Below are 22451 nucleotides of genomic sequence, written 5' to 3'. Positions count from 1 at the left end.
GTAAACCGGACGCAACACAACCGCATTGTGACAGGTTTAGTCTGCCTAGTGTCTATACAGGACATTTGAACTCTGTGTCAGTACCTCACAGACCGGACAGGGATTTATCATGTCGTGTTGTGCTGCATCCAGTGTAGCATCACTGATTATAATTACTATTTTGTCACGCTGCGTCGCTCGCGTCCGTTAGACAGGGTGTATTTAACTTTCTTATTTAGGCTACTTTCTTGTTTAACTGCATTGTTTCTTTGATATTTATTTAACTGACCACGACACTACTTGCACATAGTTTATTTCGCAGTTTGATATGAAAGGATATGCACATAGGAAGAGCGCACCGGCGACTTTGAGCACAGGACCGTTTCCGCGCTCGCTTAACTTGCACTTGATAATAAAGTGAAGTGGAGCGCGTATTTGAAACGTTTCCTGTTCAGTCATTCTGCGACTGAATAAATTCTCTTCTTGTCATGACAAAAAGTGACAGAAGCAGTGGGTGGTCATCCCCGCCCCTACATTAAATATTTTGAATACGTTAAAATGAAAAAAGTTATCGCCTTCGTTAACGAGAAAATTTTGACTACATGTATATATTTTCTGGTTCTTGACCAGAAAAAGTGAGGTGATGTGAGACTACTGTAAATGTTTAACAGAAATTGGTTAAATTCCTTCTCACCTTTGAATCCCAGTACCCTTTGTACTCTTTTGAGTTTGAAGAAGGTCAGTCAACAAAACTGTTGACATGATGTATTGCCTTTTGTTTCCTCATTAATAATATGTTAATTCTTTAAAAAATCAGCCTTAATGAAGAGCCTTTTGTCTTTTGGTCAGTGATGGGTAGGATAGTTCCTCAAACCCCAGGTGTGCTGTTCGTAACTGGCTCTACTGTCTGCAGTTGACATGTCTGTGTTATTTGGAGATGGCTTGATTAAAACAGTTCTCATGTATCTCTCCTCACAGCGTGCTGTATTGAGTTGAATCATTCATTAGTCTCATGCATAATGCATTGATCAGGCTTTAGTGAGGGGATCTCTTCCATCCAGATGCTATTCACTGTTTTTTTTTTCTCTTTTTCTTTTTAGTTGGCAGTGTGCATGGGCACACCCATCCTCACCCCTGAATGGATACACAAGGCATGGGAGCACAGAGATGACATGTAAGACTGTGTGTGTGAGGCATAAAACTACCCCTTGCGTCAATCCCCCACACTGTGTGAGTGTAGAAGAGTAAAAACAGTGAATGATGAGGCTGAAATGTCCAGCCACTGGTGCGCACACCAAACAGACCCTCCCTGCCTCCATACCAAAAGCGGCTTCCACTGCACTTGGGTTTTGACATTTTCCACACATGTATTGAACACTGAACCTGACCTTTCACATTAATGACCTGCCACTGTTGGCTGGATGTTGACTGACAGGATTCTTGTCCCCTCTGTGCCCACAAGACTTAATGCAGACAGACTTAAATTCAATTTGAAATCCAAATTGACCTTGTACTTTCCTTGTTTCTGGCCATATTGTGCAGGATGCATCAGTGCACGTAATTCTGAAGGGGGAAAAAATATGTAATTTTATTTCTCGGGCTGTTTGTTATTGTTGACCTTGGCACACTTCCATAGGTGCGCTAATAAGTCTTAAAATTATAAAATTTAGTGAAATTAAAGTGGACAATGCATAAAGATAAATGTAATACAAAATCAGTATTTTAAATCATTTGCTCTGTAAATTAGGATTTAATTTATCCAATAGTTTAATCTGCAAACGGCACATCTTAATATTAAAGGGTTAGTTTACGCAATCATCAAAATTGAGAAATTAATCACCCTCATGTCATTCCAAACCAGTGAGACCTCCGTTTATCTTTGGAACACAGTTTAAGATATTTCATGATTACTTGTTTAATTATTTGTTTGTCTTTAGTAATTTTCATGCAGGCAACGAGGAGTTCCGCACCGAGTTTAAGGTCCCTCCGTTCCAGGACTGTGTCCTGAGCTTTCTGGGCTTTTCTGAAGAGGAGAAGACCAACATGGAGGAGAGGACGCAGAAACACGGTACTGATCTCTCATGCATCAGTGTCCTTTTTGAAACAAGTCTGAAATGTTTTAATATGTCACAAAACCTCTGCTCAAATAATTCTTGGTTAACCAAAGCCTTTCACACTGATGCAACTGAGATGTGGACTCCAGGGCGTTCTTCTGTATTTTTCTATATTGCTAGACATCTGTTAAAGCAAATGACCCCTGATTTCTGCTTAAGGGGAATTTTTTTAAAGGATTGTGTACTGCTTGTTTTGTCCAGGTGGACGGTTCCAGGCAGTGGGTGATGAAAGGTGCACACACTTGGTAGTTGAGGAGAACTCCATTAAAGAACTGCCCTTTACTCCCTCCAAAAGACTCTACGTAGTGAAGCAGGAGGTATCAACTGTACAGACACTGACACAGAAACACACACTGGGCTTTGCGTGGGTCCTTAATAATAGTGTTTAAAAATACACTGCGTTATTTTACACTGCTTTCCTGTCCTAGTGCATTATCTAGTAGGTTTAAGAGGAGTGGGAGTCTTTTTTGGCAGATGTCACGAGTTTTAGTAGCTCAGTTACGGTCATTAATGCATCAGTATTAAGGTGTTAATAAAGGGTTCAGTGAAAGTGTTTTAAATGAACGCATCTTCAAATTAAATTTCTCATTTTGTGTCTTTCTGCAGTGGTTTTGGGGAAGTATACAAATGGACGCCCGTGCTGGGGAAGTCATGTACGCTTACGAAAAGGTGAGGAAACCAGGAAATTCACTGCATTTGGGGTGTGGAAGTGCAGATTCCATTCATTTCAAGTATAGTTTAGTAATGATCCCATAATTCTTCATAAAATGGATCGTTCACCCGAAAGTAATCACTTACTTATCCTTCACTTGAACTAGGGATGCACCGAAATTTCGGCCACCGAAAATTTTCGGCCGAAAATGGCCTTTTCGGTTTTTGGCCGATAGACTTTTATCACCGAAACAACACGGCCGAAATGTTGTGATGACGCAAACAGAAACCGCGACCTGCACGTGCACCTGCATAAGGCAGACAACGAGCTCCACGCGACATTCACTTAACACCAGTGAGAACATTCTCTCTCTTCGTATTCCTTTATTCGCAGCACTAAAACGTCTCCTAACAAAGAAATTAAGACGGATCACGAAGTAAAAACAAAGAAAAGTACAGTCTTATAGAGTCTGTTAGCACACGTCTCATTGAGATCTTTTCGGATCCTCTGCACTTCATCGCGAATGTGCTTGATCCGCGTTATAAAGACCATTAACGTTACTTGTATGCGGAAATAAGGCAGCGCGCACGAGAAATGATCCAGGCCGCGCTGGATGCGGAGAACCGGCGTGGAGACGGAGAAGCGCCAAGCGCAGGAGACTGATCAGAGCGCAGAAAAAAAGACTGGTCTCTGCACCAGATGAGTGCCATGCACCATCGTTGTCTGATATGTTCAGTGGAATTCTGCTAGAAAGTGCCTCAAATAATAATAATACGTTGGCTATTTTGTTCTTCTTAGGCTACTATATACACACACACACACACACACACACACACACAAACATACATACATAATATCAGATTGTAGCCGTATTTATGCTAGATTTCTGCTTTAATTTGATAAAAATGTTTATTTATGCCCTGGCCCTATTTAAATACACTCTCTCAAATATTTCTCAATTGTCAGGCAGATGACAAGCTCAACTGCTCAAGAGCTAGATGGTTGCATTGTTGCAATGTGCTTAATAAATATTTGCATCATTTTTAATTGTGTATTTTTATGTTTTTTTTTTTAAATAAGTTTTGTAATTGTAATTATCTTTGAAACTTTAATATTAATTTATGCAATTGCAATGTCTTAATTTTAGTAAAGTTAGTACACGGTCATAGCAATAAATGCAATGGTACTAATAATTGGCATAATTTCTTTCGGTGTTTCGGTTTCGGTTTTCGGCCTTGGTTTTCTCTTTTTCGGTTTTCGGTTTCGGCCAAGAATTTTCATTTCGGTGCATCCCTAACTTGAACCAAACCTGTATGAATTTCTTTCTTATGTTGAACACAAAAGAAGATATTTTGAAAAATGTTTGGTAACCAAACTGTTGGCGGTAGCCATTGACTTCCATATAATATTCTTCAAAATATCATCTTTTGTGCTAATAGAAGAAACTCAGAAAATGTGGAAAATGGTAATAATGTGGTGTTGTTGTTTTTCTTCAATAGTTTGTCTTCTAAATACAGTGACTCATAATTGATTTTACAGCTTCATGAAAAGCAATTCACTCATATCTGTTGTCGTCTTGTCTTTCTCTCAGCCGGAGAGTCCTGTGATGAAGAAGACAGGGTCTCTGCTGTCGCTCAAGACGCCCAACAGTGGCAGGAAACGTCGCCGTCTTAGAGAAACATTGGCTCAGCTCACCAAGGAGACCGAGATTTCTCCCTTCCCACCGCGCAAGAGACCCTCGGCTGAACACTCCCTCTCCATGGGCTCCCTGCTGGACTTCTCCAACACACCTGACACCTGCAAATCCAGTGGAGGTGAAACGAATGACCTGATATGACGTGACAAGCAAACAAATAATGTAACGCTCCCCCGTCTCCCATGGGTTAAACAGACAAACAGAAGAATAGTCTAACTCTCTGAAAATTCTGAAAAGTTTGCCAAGTTCCTATTGCATTATGTGAGAGTGTTCCAGACTCTGATGTGTAGGGTTCAGGGTGATCCCAGGCAGGGCTGAGATGAACTGGGAGAGTCGGGCTGTGTTTTAGATGAGTAAGGCCACTGTGTTTTGCAGAGCGCAGGTGCAGGAGGAGCAGCGGTAGACGGAGGAGTGCCAGACAGAATAGATCAGAGAAACAGTGGCCACTGCAGCATACCAGCACTCCTGTGTGCAGACAGGAAACAGACCAGACAGGTGACATGCATAGTAACTTAAGCCCAGGGTTTTGAATGAATGTAAACATTAATCTACGTTATTAAAAATGTGATTATTTTATATTTGTATTTAATTTATATCGAACGTGGGACATTACTTTTGTTTGCTCTTATAATCCCTTGTATCTAAAAAAATTGCCAGTGTTGACGCGCATTACACTTTTTTTGGGGGGAACAGATTTTTAAAGAGCACAGACATTTATAGCTGCTGATCTCTGCTTATGTGTTTCAGAGAATGCCAAACCCCCCAAAAGCTCAACTCCTGCCCTTCCTAAGCAGTCGGCGCGCTGGCAGGTCTCCAAGGAGCTCTACCAAACTGAGAGCAACTACGTTGATATCCTGGCCACGGTCCTGCAGGTTTGTGTTCAGTGTGTGTCTTGTGTGTTCTCTTTCTCCTCCTTATGTACACACACACAGGAAAGCGGCAGTTCAAAGTACCTGGCTGAGGCCTTATCAATCTGAACCAGTACCTCTGATCATTAGGGGTGAAAATGAATTAGATTTGGACACCAATGCCACGGACATTTGATCTTTGCTGTGCACCCTTACATGTGGAGCTCACACACACACACACACATACTTCTGTGTCTGATTGCATAGTAAATGCCACATCATATCCCCGCAATCAGAGCCCAACAAATTTCACTGAACAGTGGAGTCAGATCATCAGGCAATACTGAATAGCCTGACCTTTCCATTGTGGTCCACTGGATCTTCATTAAGTTTATGGAGTGGCTGTCAAGTAGAGGCCTGAACGGAACTGATTTCCCCAGTTTCATTCCACTCTTCCAGAACTCTACTTTGTTTCCATGTTGAATGTTCTCAACAGTTCAATTAAATATTTAATTATTTTGTAATTTTTGTATTTTTCCACTTTTATTGTCATTTTATTTCTTTTTTTTTTTTAAATGTTTGTATTAATACTTTTATATTCAGCAGCGATGCATTAATCTGATCAAAAGTCAAGATATTATAATGTTGTGAAATGTTTTTTTTATTTTTTTATAAATGCAGTTATTTTTAACTTTTCTTTTAAATTCCTGAAATGATGCTAAGAAAAAGAACATCGATAATAATTGGAAACATATTGGATAATGGCTGCTGAAAATTAAAATTTGTTATCACAGGAATATATTACATTAAGTATATTCCAATTAAAATAGACGTTAATTTAAATAGAAATAATATTTCTAGTTTTGATTATTTTTGAGCAATAAATGCTGCCTTGGTAAGCGTTAGAAACTTCTCTGAAAAAACATAAGAAATCTTATCAGTCCCACCTTTTGAGTGGTATTTTCTTATTTCGAGTTGTTTAGGGTTTATTTTAAGATGATGTCAAAAGGCTGAAAAATACTAAAAACTACTCTTCCACTCTTCTATCAGGCAGTCCAGTTTGGTTGACATCTCTTAGAAATGGCACCCTCTCATGCCTACAAATCATAGGTTTAGTCCTGCGCTGAAACAAATCTAATCTGATCCCGCAGGAATGCAGACTTCTACTGTCAAGTCCTGCACCATTAGTGAGAATCTCGGGTCCATTCTAGGCTAGTGATCTAATTTCCTTTGTTCGTCGGTCCTTTCAGCTCTTCAAATACCCCCTGGAGAAAGAGGGGCAGGTGGGCGGCCCTATTCTAGCTCAGGAAGAGATCAAGACCATTTTTGGCAGTATTCCAGACATCTATGAAGTGCACACGAGAATAAAGGTAGGCACTAACCTTTTCAAAACGCTGAGTAAAGACTGTGTTGAACATATTAGCTGATAAATGTGCTTTAACAGGCAGATCTCGAGGAGTTGGTGATGAACTGGTCTGAAGAGAAGAGCGTTGGAGACATTATTCTGAAATATGTGAGTGTGATGAAGCTTTGAACTCTTCCAGCATGAAGTTCGCAATGGCGTCAAAGACTGAATGACGGCTTTTGTGATCGCTCGTTGTTTTTTCAAATTCTCTCTCAGTCTGGAGAGTTGGTGAAGGCCTACCCACCATTTGTCAACTTCTTTGAGATGAGCAAAGAGACCATAGTCAGATGTGAGAGACTGAAGCCGAGGTTTCATGCCTTCCTGAAGGTACTTTCCTCTCTTTTTAGTGTGTATAAAGACAGCTGTATTATATAGAGAAGTAAAAGAAGCCTGACCTCGGGATGTCCATTTTCTGTTCTCCATTGTATTTAGAGTGCTAATAGTAAAAATACAGTCAAAATCTGGTGCTAATAGTACAAACATAGTCAAAATCTGTTGAATCTCTACTATTGTGAAGACCATTTATTTGCATGTTTTCTCTCATTTTGTTATTCAGATTAATCAGTCTAAACCGGAGTGTGGACGCCAGACTCTTGTTGAACTTTTGATTCGTCCTGTGCAGAGACTGCCAAGCGTTGCCCTCTTGCTGAATGGTAATATATACATAAATACAGCTTAGATGGATTCAGGTAATGGGTTCAAGCTTGGGCTGCGCAATATATCGTTTCAGCATCGACATCATTCAGCATCAGTATTTTATTACATCGCACAACTCTGCATCCAGTGTAGACTGATAAACAAATGAGAAAAAAATGGATGTGCAACAGTATATTCACAGCAGTTTAATGTTCCTGTGTTTTCTGTGCCATTTAATGTTAATCAAACAACATAGAGGAAACAAACACTTTTGTAGCTTTAACACAGATTTATTAGATTAAATGTATACAGTGAAGACTATGCAGTGTTGTTTTATAAAGTTAATATAAAGCACTTGTTTATTTCAGTTGTATCTTTGTTCTATTATATTTATCTCTGCTTTTAATTTATTTTCTCTGCTGATTTCTACAAAATCACCCACATCATTGATAATTTTTTTTCTCTAAATAGAGCAATTCAAGTCATCTGGTGATCATTGTTTTTCATATCGCAATATATATGGCAGAAAAACAAAATGGCGCAATTCGTTTTTCCAGTATCGTGCAGCAGTGTTTCTGTTCAGCAAATCTGTCTGAATCCTGATTATTTATATAGTTTAAAAGATACCATGGATTTTGTTCTATTCACTTTCATAAATTAACCCGTTACATGAAAGTTTGTAGTAAACTTGGTTAACTTTATGGAACTTGCAGATGCATTATTCTTTAGGAAGTGTGTTATGTTTCACCTCTGTATGTTGACGTAGGAAAGATTTATAATTTTTTTTTTCTTTGTAGATATAAAGAAACATACATCAGATGAGAACCCAGATAAAGTGACCCTGGAAAAGGCTATTGAGTCTCTCAAGGAAGTGATGACGTAAGTTCTGTGGTTAACCCCTATTTTTTTTAAATAAACTAGTAATGCAATGAAATTTTGGCATTCTAAAATATTCAGCAAAAATTTATTTTCAGTGTCTGTCAGCCGAAACTGCTGAGTGCTGAAATAGTTCACTAAAATGGTAACTTTTAGCCAAAGATTTCTTAACTGTTCTTTCTCTCTCTCTCTGTCTTAATTTTCACAGCCACATTAATGAGGATAAAAGGAAAACAGAGGGACAGAAGCAGATTTTTGATGTTGTTTATGAAGTGGACGGCTGTCCTGTGAGTAATTTTTCACTTTTCTGTAAACGTCTCACATTTGCACACATCTCAGTTGAGTTCAAAGAAATAGTTCCCCCACAATTCTGTCATTTACTTGCCTTCGTATAAATAGTGCTATATTCCAAGTCTTTGAGATCGCAATGGAAAATCGTCACCCTCTGTCGCAGCTCTCAAATAACTTCCCACATTTTCTACGTTCCAACCAAAAGAACTGAAGTTACCATATTGTGACCAATGGGATTTTTTCTCGCCCTTTTGAAATAAGAGTATGATGTAAGCATACTTCAACATTCACCAAGCAAATCTCCCCTGCCAGTCCACACAGACCGTGAAAGCTAAGCTATGAAAACGGGTCGTTCAGAAATAATCACGGTCAGAACCTTGACACATGACTGTCCGTTTACACCCCAACGACGATTTATTATTCATCAGTTTTGAAACCGAGGATAGCTAGTCATAGCAGAGGACATTGACATACAGATGTTAGAGGTGCATTACTAATTTAAAGCTATAGGAGCAGAAACGGGCAGAAGTGTTCTTGAGAAACTTTTCTGTTTGGTGCTAGAAACTTTGACTAACATTCTAAGTGGACTTCAAGAACTAAATAAAATGCTAACAAATGTGTAGAATATGGCTATTTTAACAGTAAATGATAAAGTGACACTGGATTGTGCTGGCTGCTGTTCCAACCCTCTACATTGCGAGTAAATCACTCACATATGCGGCTAAATCTTCATTCTGGCGACTAAATGTCTAATATTAGCCAATGGCTAATAAATTCTCAGATTTTACTCGCCAGTGTGTGAGTTGGAGGCTAAGTATAAGTTTAGCACAGATATACCGTAATTCTTAAAATAAAAACCGGTAGTCAAATAAACGCCGGGCCTCTTATAGTGGCCGGGGGCGTGGTCAACACGTACAAATAAAGGCCGTTCTTAAATAAAGGCTGAGGGAAAATTTGTGCAGAAGAGCCAGATAACGAACATACACGCACACTGCCGCAGCGTTTCTCGTTCTCGAGTCAAGAACCAGTTGCATCGGTTTTCGGATCACCAGTACACTGAACCGAGAACTGTTTCTGTCGGACGCGTCCGATTCAAGAACAGAGGATCTGATGATACTGCGCATGCGTGATTCAGCGTGAAGCAGACCGACACAGAGAGCGTCTGAACCGAACTGATTCTTTTGGAGATTGATTCTGAACTGATTCTGTGCTAATGTTATGATCTCTGTCCACTGGAACGCTATCGCTTTTAATTTAAAATGGGTTATTTAAAACAATTACTTATAAAACAGATGGAATTAGAAATTAAGGGCCTGCCTTTAATAAAATCTGTTACCTTCTGCAGTTCAGGTAAATGAAGGCCCCGGCTTTTATTTGCGGATTTACGGTATTTTCACTCGCGAACACTATGACTGAGGGCTTCAGAGTTTCACTCTCCGTCAAGTGATCTGTGATATTTCTCAGTTCATCTCAATGGATACGCAGCGCACCTGTATATGATGTACCGTAAACTCTAGTGTGAAGGCGCCCAAATCGCAGTCACTTTCTCTCACACACGCAGAGACAGAGAGACAGAGAGACAGAGAGACAGAGAGACAGAGAGACAGAGAGAGAGAGAGAGAGAGAGAGAGAATTGACTCGCTACATTTAAACAATATTCTTTATTGTATTTTCCTGTCAAAATAACGGCATTCCTATGGAAGTCTTCAGCTTTTAAGAACAGCTGGGTTTTCTGATATTGGGTGGAGTTAAATCTCATTGGCTGGCGCTCACCTATTATCATCCCTGTTTTGATTTCAGCAAATCAGTTTAAGTGAGCGCACAAAACCTGATTAATATTAATGAATCCAGCAGCTCATTAATCCTTAGTATGCTTAGTGTATTTTATAGTTCTTATTATTAGAATTTGTATCATTATTATCCTATCTGTATTTTTAGTTTTTTCCCAAGTTTTTTTTTTTTTTTTTTGTCAGAAAAATTGAATGAAATTTACAAACATGGTTATCAAATTTACTTCTAATTACTTAAGTTATATTAAATAAAACTTGGTTATTATAAAGCTTGACTGAATGATTATAAAAGCTTACTGGTGTTAAGTGTATAAAAAAAAAAAAAAAAAACTGTGCCATTTTACAAATCAGTCTGGCGAATAAACTAAAATATTTACTAGCCAATGGCGATTCAATTGCCAAGGTGTCCGTAGAGGGTTGTGTTCCTCATCTCCCTGGGTTGAGAGATGTAGTCAAGCTGTCTGAAACTTTCTCTCAATTTTGTACGGATGAGAGCGAGTCCGCTCATGTTTTCTCCTGTCATACTCGCCCCAGAACAGCTGCGACAGACACGGGGCTGCCAAACCAATGATTGCCCGCAGATTGGAGTGCTTTTCTTGGATCAGTTTGGCTTTTGTAGTTCATGGGATCAGAAGCAGCATGGACGCGACAGAGTCTGATCCAGAAACAGCATTCTGAGGAATCTGCAGGAAATGCTGCATGTTTATCTGGCTCTGTGAGCGGTTGAGCAAAATTCTGCACATCAGTAACTTGCAAATGTTTTGCAAATTGGAAAATGTTGTTGGTATGTTTGTGTGCGCCTGCAGGCCAATCTGTTGTCGTCCCATCGGAGTCTGGTTCACAGGGTGGAGACCATCGCTCTGGGAGACAAACCCTGTGATCGGGGAGAACATGTCACACTCTTCCTGTTTAACGACTGTTTGGAGGTAAAGCTCTGTCTTTCCATGTCACTGCACCATTACTGCTCTTCTCGTTGTGTTGATGGAAATACTACAGATGGCAGATCCCTCCACCCACCACTTTACTTCATAATGCAAATGTTCCCTCAGGTTCCCCAAACAGTGGCAATATATGAAAGACGTTAATCTCTGGTCATGCTTATGGTTTTAGATTAATGAAAGCCTTATGTTGTCAAGCTGCTAGCTAGTTTCTCAATATTGTTATTATCACACCCACACTGCATTTGAATATACTGTTTAATTGATTTCTTCTAACTAAATGTCAAGTATCAGATTGACTGCGGGTTGGAGCTGTCCAGAGTTAGTTTGTAGATCCATTAAGTGACATTTTTATTGTTTTTGTGTCTATGTATCTCAAGCTTTCCAGTCGTTTTCAATTTACATTTTTATTAAATATTCAAAAACATTAAAATGTAATTTTAAAATGTAAAAAAAAAAAAAAAACTTTTTATTCAAAATTCTCTAGGTTGCGGAATTAGCCTGAAAGGCTGCTGAAGGAAAATTTAGAAGCATGTATTTAATAAATCTATGAGCATTTTTGAATATCACTTTTCTGAGAGACTATCAAATGCATTTAAACAAGATTGCAAAATTTTAGGTCGTTTTCTACGTTTTCTTGAACATTTTTGTCATGGACTTGAGTGGACATCTTTTTTTGGTCTTTCCTCACCTCTGTCTTTTCGGTTTAACCATCAGCTTATCCATACATTTTTATCTGTTTTCTTCTCCAAATTGTCAGTAACCACAAAATTGTTTTAGTTCACACGTGAGCGATACCACTAAAGAGAATAAAAAAGTGAACAGCATATTTTTCGGACTATAAGTCGCATCAGTCCAAAAATATGTCATGACGAGGAAAAAAAAACAAGTCGCAATGGACTATAAGTCGATTTTATTTAGACCCAAGAACCAAGAGAAAACATTACCGTCTACAGCCGCGACTGTAATGTTTTCTCTTGTTTCATTTTGATAAGTCGCACCTGACTATAAGTCGCAGGACCAGCCAACCTATGAAAAAAAGTGCGACTTATAGTCCGGAAAATACGGTAACTTATTCGTGTGCAATCTGTGCTGGCAGACTCTACTCTCTGGCCTGTTTCTCCAATTGGTGTGGGGATGCGTTTAAGCACTGTGGAGGGATTTCTGTTGTGCTGGTGCATGGCTCTGGTCCTCTTCGCCCAATACTGGCTCTGGCCTGGTAATGAGAGCAGGGAGAAGGGAAGACTCTTGAGTGATCAATTATTCATTTTAGGATGTCCTCTGTATGTGTATCTGTCACCCCAAACTGCATTACACATTTGGGCTCCATTAAAGCACCAAAAGGAATCCCAACCAATGTTCCCTCTAACTTTTTAACTTTTCTCTATTGGCTGGACATCTCATTTCTGCAGATTGCCAGGAAGAGACACAAGGTCATAACCACGTTCCGGAGTCCGTTGGGTCAGACGCGGCCCCCCGCCCAGCTCAAACACATAGCCCTGATGCCTCTGTCCCAGATCAGAAGAGTCCTTGACATCCAAGACACCGAAGGTGAGGGGACCACATGGCATTCTGCATCCCTCCAAGTGCACTCTTGCATATTTTATTTTCCTGTGCTCTGAATTAGTACCCTGGAGAGGGAGGTGAAGTCTGGTTAGGTGTAAAGTATGTCACTTCACTATAGAACTGGCCAGGATAAAGTGCAAGAAATCACAATAAGCAGATAAACATCAAATCTTCATTTTTGGGTGAACTATCTCATACTTCACATGTAACTCAATAAATATAACTATAAAAATAAAATAATTATTAATATTGATAATAGTATTATTGCATTTAATTCGTTTTTTTTTTTTTAAACAAAACAATCAGTGTGATAATACGATTGTATTTTAAAATTAAGTATAAATTAAAAATACTGTTATTTTTTTGTACAGTACTAAAGAATACAATGCTTATAATAATATTATTATTATTATATTTTATTATCATTATTATTATTATTAGTTTTAAGAATTCTCATCATTTTTAAACCTAATATCAGTAAGCTTTTATTTTGCTGGGCTGCCGATAAGTATGTGTGCTGCCAGTTGAAGCGTGTCACTGCATGAAATCTCAGTTTTGCGTTTTGCTCTGAAGCCGTCAGTGCACAGCCAAGAATTATGCTTTCAGTTTGAGGGGAAATCTTATACAGTATTACAGTTTACTGAAATCTTACACAGTAAAACAGTGAGGCATTAACAACTGTCAACAATATTGGTATGCAAATGAACAGTCTGAACATATTTACACATCACCTTTTCCTTTTTTTTTTTTCTTTTTTTGGTCTTGCAGGCACACCGGCATACCACTTCATGTGCACCCCTGTGTGTTTCTGTATAAATTTACATTTACAGTGCATTGTAAGAATTGTGTTTTTGTTTAAATGGCTTCATTATGACATAATTTTACAAATATAGCAACTTACCTTTTTAACAAACACGAAAATTACCATTTTAAAATTACTATTTCAAAGAAAATTGAGTGAGGATGTTAACAAATCACTGAATAAGAAATGAATCCGACTTACTGGGTCCATCAGCATTTTTGCTATTGTTTTAAGCAGACATGCTGTTAAAAAGTCAATTTAAGCACATTCATGCCAAACAAGGAAATGGAAGAATCACAAAACGAATCCGATTCCATGGTCTTTAGGAGATTCAATGGCTATATACAAAGCCGAATAAAATCTTTGCAATATTCACAGCATTGTTTTATATTGCCAGCAGAATCATTTAGAATGTATTGTGAATATTTAATATATCACCCAGCCCTACTTTACTGGATTTTGCTGAGCTTAAGACACAGGAAGGCAATCATTTCACACCATAATAGCACATTATTGATGAAGATCACATTCTGAAGCCTGGAAATTTGACTGAGATTCAGATCTGTGCTTCCACAAGAGCAGCTCCTTGTACTGGAACCTATTTCATGTTTCAAATCAACTAATTTCCCTCTAGTGCACTTGTGGTGATCCCATCAAATCTCAATGAATAAAATGAACTCCTGCCCCACATGATTTGTGAACTGAATATTGTTTCACTTGGAAAGACAACACATTAAAGACAACGAGTGAATGTTGTTTTATGTTGACTTCAATGACACTAACCAGTCAACATTTGTAAAAATAAAAAGTTTTCTCACATGTATTTGTGTTTCTCTCTTTCTCAGAGTGTCAGAACGCCTTCGCCCTGGTGGTACGTCCTCCTACAGAACAGGAGAACCTGTTATTCAGTTTCCAGCTGACGGCCGAAGACACCCTCAAATCCACCTGGCTCAAAACACTCTGTCGTCAAGTGGCCAACACGATTTGCCGAGCTGATGCGGTGAGCAGACACACACGCACACACACACACACACAAAACAAGGCCACTTCATCCTCAAATCATCCCCTCAGGTCTGGAACAGAACTCAATTATATATTTTATTAGCTCTGCTTTCTTTTTATTGTGGCTATAAATTAGGAGGTTTGTGCGGGCCTTTTGGTGTCTGCTAATCCTATTAGATGCTCCTGTGTGGTTAAACAGAAAGGCAAATTAATGTAATTAAGAGTGGAATTGTACTTGAACTTTAAACTTCAGACGTAGACGTCTTTATCTTCATGCTGCAGAACCACAAGTCCTGCCCAGGCCTTCCAAAATGGGGCATGTAATTGACACGGGCAGACAGATGCATGTATTTCCCTTTATAATTAAACATCCAGACCAAACCCTGCGGCTAAATGAGTTTCTGCCTGGCCTGCAGTTCCTCTCACGACCGTGAGGTGGCCACCTATCCACACGTCACCAGCATGAAATACAGCCACTTTCCTTCTCTGCTCCTGTGAATATCAAGAAGCCCCAGCTGTTTGGAAGGCTGAACAGTGACGCTTCTCTTTGCATTCTGACAGGCCAGCAGTATCGCTGTGTATCTATTTAATTTTGCATGTCTTAAACAGGAAGATCTCATCCAGAGCACCGATCCTGACTCCGTCCAAGTAAACACAAAGGACATGGACAGCACGCTCAGCCGAGCATCCAGGGCCATTAAAAAAACGTCAAAGAAGGTACAGAGAGGAAATTGAAACAATTGAAAATGACACGATGCGCATGCAGATTTAGTCATGATGTCAAAGTTCATGAGGCTTTTTTTAAAGTAACTGGTTTTAGTAAAAGGCTAATTGTGCATTGTTTGTGTTTTAGGTCACGAGAGCTTTTTCTTTCACTAAAACCCCCAAGCGTGTGCTCCAGAGGGCATTTATGGCCAACGGTACCCCAGATGAGAGGAGTCCTGGCCCGGATGCCGATCACATGGGCCGTATGTCCAGCAGCTCCACACTAGCTGTGAGTCAACACACACACATTTTCTTCTTTTCCACACAGTCTGGCTATTTATTCTCACAAATCTACTGATCTAACCTAAGAATGAAAGATGCACACCTGTTGACGATGCATGAATAATACACTCACCTTTATGTAAGCCTATTCACAATGTTAGAAAACATGCACCACAACCAATGATGCATTTATGTGCTCCTTCAAGGACTAGAATAAATATATAAGGATGAAGCAAAAGAATTTGACATCTATTCAAGCAATGCAATTTTTTTTTCTCTTTTATTTGAGCCTTTTTATCTGTATGTTTCTGCATCCAAGGGCATTTTCAAAGAATTAAAAGAAGTATTATTAATAATAAGGCAATGAATTGCTTATTTTTTATTATTATTAAACAGTGGTTTACTATGCAAATTAAAATTTTCTTAGGGATAAAAATGTACCTCTGCTTAAAAGGTTACAATTAAAAACAGAGCCCAGACTTAAATTTAATTACGGTTTATTTCTAAACATTATCAACACTCAACGTAAAAAAACAAAACAAAAAAAACACATGGTTATTTCATGTTATAACGATAGTGAAGAGGAAGAGATGAATGTGCTGCCGTTTGAACTGAAGCTATTTGTCGCGCACATCAAAGAGCGTTAAAACAAAAAAAATTGAATTTTCTGAAAAAAAAGGACATAAATTGATTTTAAACTTTTTTTGTTTCTTATGAGAAATAACTATGTATAACTCGACGCTTCCATTGAAGATTTACTAAAAACAATGATGTATTTGTTCAGTACACATGCGTACCAAACCAAAAGATCCATACCGAAAGTTTCATATATGAATACATGTACTGTTACAACTCTATATATATATATAAATAAAATAAATAATTTTGTTATTTGTGGATCTGTCCATAGGGAGTGCATTGTTTCCACTGAAAATATTTTCACTTAAATCTTCTCTTTTTAATGTGAATAAGCCTTGAATCCTAAATATTAAACTACAATAACAGGCACCTTTTTTTTCATTTCAGAGCACAATGGATTCTTTATTGAACTGTTGGGAATAATTTGGCACATAAATTGTTGAAATATTTCAAACTTGCGTGTCATTTAGTCACATGGCACTTGGTGTAAACAGACATTTACATACATCCAAGCCTCTCATCGAGTTAAAGTGCACATTTTAATCTCATTTTCTACAGCTGAACCTTTGCAGTATTACTTGCCAATTCAGATGGATTGCATTTCCCTATCAGAGGACTTACAGGTTGCCTTGGTCATTCACTGATGCTTTTCTTTCCTTAAGCATCAGGGGTCTTGAGCTCTTTGCTCCATTTGAAAAGGGATATTTTTACCTTTTTCATTAAGGTGATTCATGCACTGCTAAATATTTGAGAAATCCCTACCTTCGTAACGAGATCACGCTCAAATTTTTCATTTCCTCTTTCAATTTTAAAGTGAGTGATTGTGAGGGCGTGCGATGAAGAGGTGGTGCAAGATGAGGTTAATGCACTCTCTCTCTCTGTCTCTTCCCTCCGTGCGAGTATAGATCTCTCGTTCTGCCTCTACGTTCAGTCTGACGGGCTCTATTAAAAACGCTGTGGTTCAGCGGTCAAACTCTCTGGACAATGCCCCGCGACCCAGGGTCCCGGTGTGTGTCCGCACTCCGTGCAGTCCAGAGAGGGCCGATGAACCTTCAGCTCCCAAAAGCCAGCTCAGACCATCCATCCTATCCCTCCCAGTGGCCCAGCCCATAGCTCAGTGCCGAGAGCTGTTGGCGCCCCCTGAGCCGCAGCACCGGTTCCCTGGGTCCCCACGGCGGGAGACACTCATGCAGGACTCTTGAATGTGAGCATAGCAGTTCTGCCTCTTTGACTCACTGTGACTTACTAACTCACATCTGGGGACGGTGTTAACACTAACTCACTACCGCACAGATGGGCTATGGTGGCACTCAATTATAGATGATCTGAGGGATAATTCTCTTAAAAATTAAAATGTTCATTTCCTCACTCTCATATTGGTCTCTTTATGACTGACTTTACGTGATTTACTGTAAGGTTGAGAACTGTATTAGTACTTTTTCAAATGACAAATTAATTTCCATTATAGTAACTTGACTGAAACATTGACACAGTAGCTCAAATCTCATTTGTATGTTTCATACATTTCACCTGCAACGTTGTAAATTACGAATGTGCATCATATGGCCAATGATGGCAGGCCACATCATATCAGTGTCATGTCTTTAGATTTGACTTGTTGCTTTATTTTATTATTATTTGTGTAAAATTATAGGATTTGTTAAAATTATGAATTAACTTATGTATCTTAAGTTTTAATTATAGTATTTGTTTTTTAGTACTTCAACTTAAAAAAAAAAAAAGTAAAAGAAAAAGAATATATAATAAGTTTGTATCATCTTTTCATCTAATAATTCAATTTTAGTTAATTTCAGCTTTATTTAAATTAAAGAAAACCATTTTGAAAAGGCTTAGTTAACAATAAAAGCCCTGGGATTTAAACAGCATAGCAAAACTCTCGAAAATAAATCAAATTTAGTCTGTTTCTTGCTCAGAATTATTATATTAAGATGATTTTAACTCTAGCATAAGAGTGATAAGAAACTGTATTAGAATATTTCCCCATTTCTAATTTATTTCCGTATTCACTTTCATTAGATGAAAAAGTGTGGTTAAAATATCAACATTTGTGTTCAATGTAAGAAAAAAATGTCATGCATACATTAAAAAAAGAATCGAATTTTAGTTAATTCAAAAAACTAAATCCAACTTATTCTCATAAAGGTAAGATTTTTATTGAATACACATTTTTAGCTTTGTTCTAACAAAAAGAAATGTGACTTAACAACAGACAGAATTTTATTTTTGGTGAAGATCCCCTTAAACACAGCCCTCAGATCATTTACACGGGGTGAAATATGACATCTCAGATGCTTTTATAGTTCCATGATTCTCAGTATAATGACGGTTCTTATAATAAAGACATAATTGTTACTGTGGCGATGTGAGTTTTATTTTTTCCATAAATCTCATATTTTTACTGGGAAACTGTTATGAGATCACGTTGGCATGATCTAGTGGCGCGACAGCTGTAAAGTAGCTGATGACCATGATTTAATCTCCTATTTCTAATTTGAGCCCATAAACTATAAACTATAATCTGTATACTGGAGTGTGTGGGTTTATCACACTTAAGGCAATTCATCAAATGTGTCTCTTTTTTTCTTCTTCTTTGCTATTGGCCACCTTTATTGATCCCGAGGCCTCCAGTGACAGTTCAAGGACACCTTAATTCTTTTTAAGCAATGCTAAATAATAGGATTATTGGTGTGCGTGTTTGAAAGCAGCCTGGTGCTTGTTACATCTGTGAGCACATTGAGAGCAAAACAAAATAAATTGGGTTTGTGGATTGCTAACCTCCTTTTTACCCTCACATCTCTGTTTAAAGGGAAGAATACAGTATTATCCTTTGCATGGAGGTTAACACTCCTTTGGGTAACACTGTCGATTCTGAAGGGTGAACACCTAACAAGGGTCAACCGTGTGCATTCTTACCACAGCAAGCTTATGAAGCCAATATCATTAACACGGATTTCTTTCCTCGCCTTTTCTCACTTTGAATAAACTCGCACAAAAACCAATGAACCTCAGACTTCTGTGATAACCCTTTACGATTTAAAAAAAGAAAAAAAAAAAAAAGGCTAAACCCTGGCTTTTAGTCAAAAGACAGAAAATCTCAACCCTATTTAATGATTAGTTCCTACCCTAAATCCATGAAGATGAGCTGTAGTTTTGTAGGCTTCAGGGATGGGCAGCGTGATTCCCAATATAACATGAAGTGTTATTATTTTTAACAAATTTACAGCTAAAATATTTGTTAGAAAAGGATTTTGATAATCCTGTTAAATAATTACAGTGAACTTGATGGAAATCTAAGAAAAGTAACATATTAATGCACTCAATGCTGAATGTTTGTAAAATGTTTATAATATTTTTTAGAATCTTAATTATTACAAAATATTGACAGGTATTGATGTATAATATTTCATAGTTTAATGTTTATACCCCAAGTTTTATCTGTAATAGTTTGATTTCTTTGTTTCCAAATTATATACCAATATAAACCACATAAACTTGTCTTAAAATCAATATTTTGTAATTCATTCACTTTAAAGGACATTTAAAAAAAAAGACAATTAAAAAACAAAGTGACACTGATTCCATGTAGAAATGTCAACATGACACATTATTATAGAAATCAGTTCTTGTGCAAATTCAATATATATTAAATTAAGTTTGTTAAATTCTCATCTATTTTAGAACTTGTTGGACTCATCTAATCAGAATTTAGGGTTAGATTTATCAGTTTTTATAATGTTAGTTTTGCTGTTTTTAGTCTTTTATTATTATTCATGTTACATAATTTGAAATGGTTAATTTATATGAATAAGATTTTAGATTGCATCCAAGTTTTACATTTAAAGATAAATACATTTAAATATTTTACATCTGAAAATTAATGAATGATCTGGATTATCCAATAAAGGCATTATCACTTGGGTATTTGGTGTATAGACTATTTTAATTATTTCATGGTCTAATGATAATGTGGTATAAAATCACTCGTTTTTAATTAATTTTATTTTAGCCTTGATTTTTTGCTCACACCGCCCACTCCTAGACTCCAGTGTGAATAGTGTAAAAAGAGCCCTAAATACATTACAGCTTTAACCAACACTTGCAACACTCTGCATTGAATCTTTAACAAGGTCTTCTGGGTATGAAAATGCACCATAGGGTAACACTTCCACCACGTACAATTGAGCACTCCTGAGTCTTAATCTAATTACAGACTGGAATGGAAATAACCTAGAATAACCCTGAAACTGTCCTTTCATCGCTTTATTGCATTTCTCTCTTCCATTTTCTTTTTTCAGGCTGTTCATTCCCCATCTATGATCAACCTGTCCTCTACCTTTGAGAGGAAGTATCATACCTTCAGCCGCTCCACAACTCACCTGTTCTGAACTTTGTGTCCAGTGTTATTAATTTCCACAGTACTACCACGTCCGCTCGACACCTCCAGCCCAAGCCCCCCACCTGGGTTTAATTTGCAGCTCCAGAACCCACCAAATGAAGGACGGCTTGTGTTGATGTCAGTGTCTGGGCACATTTAATTAACATCGAAGAGACGTTTCTAACTGACGTGTTCTGATTTTTATTAGAGGGGTAGAGTATTTACGCAATTATTAACCACTGAAAGTATTTCTTAATGTTTTGTAAGGCAGGCCATAATCTAAACTAATCTAGTTTTCAGCTTTTATAAAGCTATACACATCTAGCTGTTGCATTTAAGTGGAAATGCACTGGTTTAAACACGGCCTTACATTTGTGTGTACTTTTAGAAGTGATTTTTATTGTTGATTTAGGTGTATTGATTTCTAAAAGTCAAAAGAGAGTTGTTGCAGTCTGCCTGCCATATTTATTCTCCAGAATCACTTCTATAAATAGTTTATGCAATTATTTCATTCTGTCTCTATTTATGTGTAAATATTGCAGTATTTTTCTTTTCCTTTGTGATTGTTATACTAATTATAGTTTGTCTCTACTGCTTGTACCTTTTTGTAGTCGCTGCACTTATGTCAACATGAAAATGTATTCATGTTTGTCTGTAAAAGGGAATCATATGTCTGCCTACTGCAGATTTGTTTGGAGTGGGTGGTTTTATGTTATTGGTTTGACTACGTTTGAAGGTGACTTCATTTATTCTTTATCAATAAAAGAAGCATAAAGCCTTCATCTTGTTCTTGTATGAGGTGAAAATGTAACACTGCAAGCAATATTTCCATCTTGTGCAGTAAACTAAAGCCCGTGATCGCCACATTCCACTGATGGGAAATCCAGCTGATTTTTTCTATCTGTGTGGATAGTAGTGCGCATTATGAAAGCATAGGACATGGGCATAAACTCCGGTGACAATATGCTAGTCTCGCAAGAATAAAAAAACAATTATCAAAGAAAAGCCACATGAAGAAGTGAATTTAAGCTATACTCTACATTTCATTAGTGTTAAAATGGTGTGTTTGTGTGTATATCTGGGATGCTTCGACATGTCTAAAGTTGCATTCGTCACTTCTCACAGGAGCTATGCTTATCCACTGAAATGCCACTTTCTTGTGAACGCACATATTGAAGCTAGATATTACAGTATAAAAAAGTTTTTATTTTTCTTACACAAACGCATCGATTCACTTCAAAAGTCCTTTATTAAAGGAACACTTTATTTTTTTGAAAATAGGCTCATTTTCCAACTCCTCTAGAGTTAAACCAGGCACTCTGCTGGCATACCATGATTTTACGCAGCTCCTGGAAATTGTGATTATTACGCCGAAATGAGAGTATAGTATTATTACCCGATGTAACCACAGAAGAGTCAAGTTTTAAATAGGAAAAATATAGAAACTCTTTGGTCTTTTGAGCGAGATGCTAACAGTCTAATCAGATTCAATGATCCATGTTAAGGTAACCTAAAAGTGCTACCACCAGACACGGAGATCCCTTAAATTGATTTGAAAACGGTGAAACACAACTGTTTAACTCTAGCGGAGTTATTTTCAAGAAGAGTTAAACGGTTAAGTCTTTAACCCTCGAAGCTGTGTGGAGCACTTGATGGATGGTTAAAGTTTTTTGGGGTTCAAAATCTTAACCAACATTTACTGCCATTATAAACATTGGAAGGCCATGTCATTTTAAAAAAATAACTCTGATTGTATTCATCTGAAAGAAGAAAGTAGTTTACACCTAGGATGGCTTGAAGGTGAGTAGATCATGGGGTAATATTTATTTTTGGG

General features: G+C 37.7%; 1 protein-coding gene across 7 annotated transcripts in view; it reads left to right on the top strand.

Moving 5' to 3' along the window:
* Window positions 1-21399, top strand: part of LOC113055018 (protein ECT2-like) — a 29921-nt gene extending 8522 nt beyond the window's left edge. For 2 of the 7 annotated variants that reach the window (XM_026220935.1, XM_026220936.1), the window contains 20 exons: window positions 1080-1153; window positions 1917-2047; window positions 2295-2410; window positions 2700-2762; window positions 4337-4559; window positions 4817-4936; window positions 5189-5313; window positions 6540-6659; window positions 6734-6802; window positions 6911-7021; window positions 7251-7347; window positions 8128-8209; window positions 8415-8493; window positions 11094-11213; window positions 12638-12776; window positions 14439-14593; window positions 15205-15312; window positions 15449-15589; window positions 17127-17425; window positions 20538-21399. In XM_026220935.1, coding sequence (XP_026076720.1) covers window positions 1080-1153; window positions 1917-2047; window positions 2295-2410; window positions 2700-2762; window positions 4337-4559; window positions 4817-4936; window positions 5189-5313; window positions 6540-6659; window positions 6734-6802; window positions 6911-7021; window positions 7251-7347; window positions 8128-8209; window positions 8415-8493; window positions 11094-11213; window positions 12638-12776; window positions 14439-14593; window positions 15205-15312; window positions 15449-15589; window positions 17127-17423 — 2370 coding nt within the window. In that variant the 3' untranslated portion in view covers window positions 17424-17425; window positions 20538-21399. The remainder of the gene's footprint in view (window positions 1-1079; window positions 1154-1916; window positions 2048-2294; window positions 2411-2699; window positions 2763-4336; window positions 4560-4816; window positions 4937-5188; window positions 5314-6539; window positions 6660-6733; window positions 6803-6910; window positions 7022-7250; window positions 7348-8127; window positions 8210-8414; window positions 8494-11093; window positions 11214-12637; window positions 12777-14438; window positions 14594-15204; window positions 15313-15448; window positions 15590-17126; window positions 17426-20537) is intronic. The other 5 variants (XM_026220938.1, XM_026220940.1, XM_026220942.1 and 2 more) reach the window with 3 other exon arrangements.
* The last annotated feature ends 1052 nt before the right edge of the window (window positions 21400-22451 follow it).

The sequence above is a fragment of the Carassius auratus genome, chromosome 36 (genome assembly GCF_003368295.1).
Source record: "Carassius auratus strain Wakin chromosome 36, ASM336829v1, whole genome shotgun sequence".
Lineage (NCBI taxonomy): Eukaryota > Metazoa > Chordata > Actinopteri > Cypriniformes > Cyprinidae > Carassius > Carassius auratus.
This window is presented reverse-complemented; position numbering and strand designations above follow the sequence as displayed.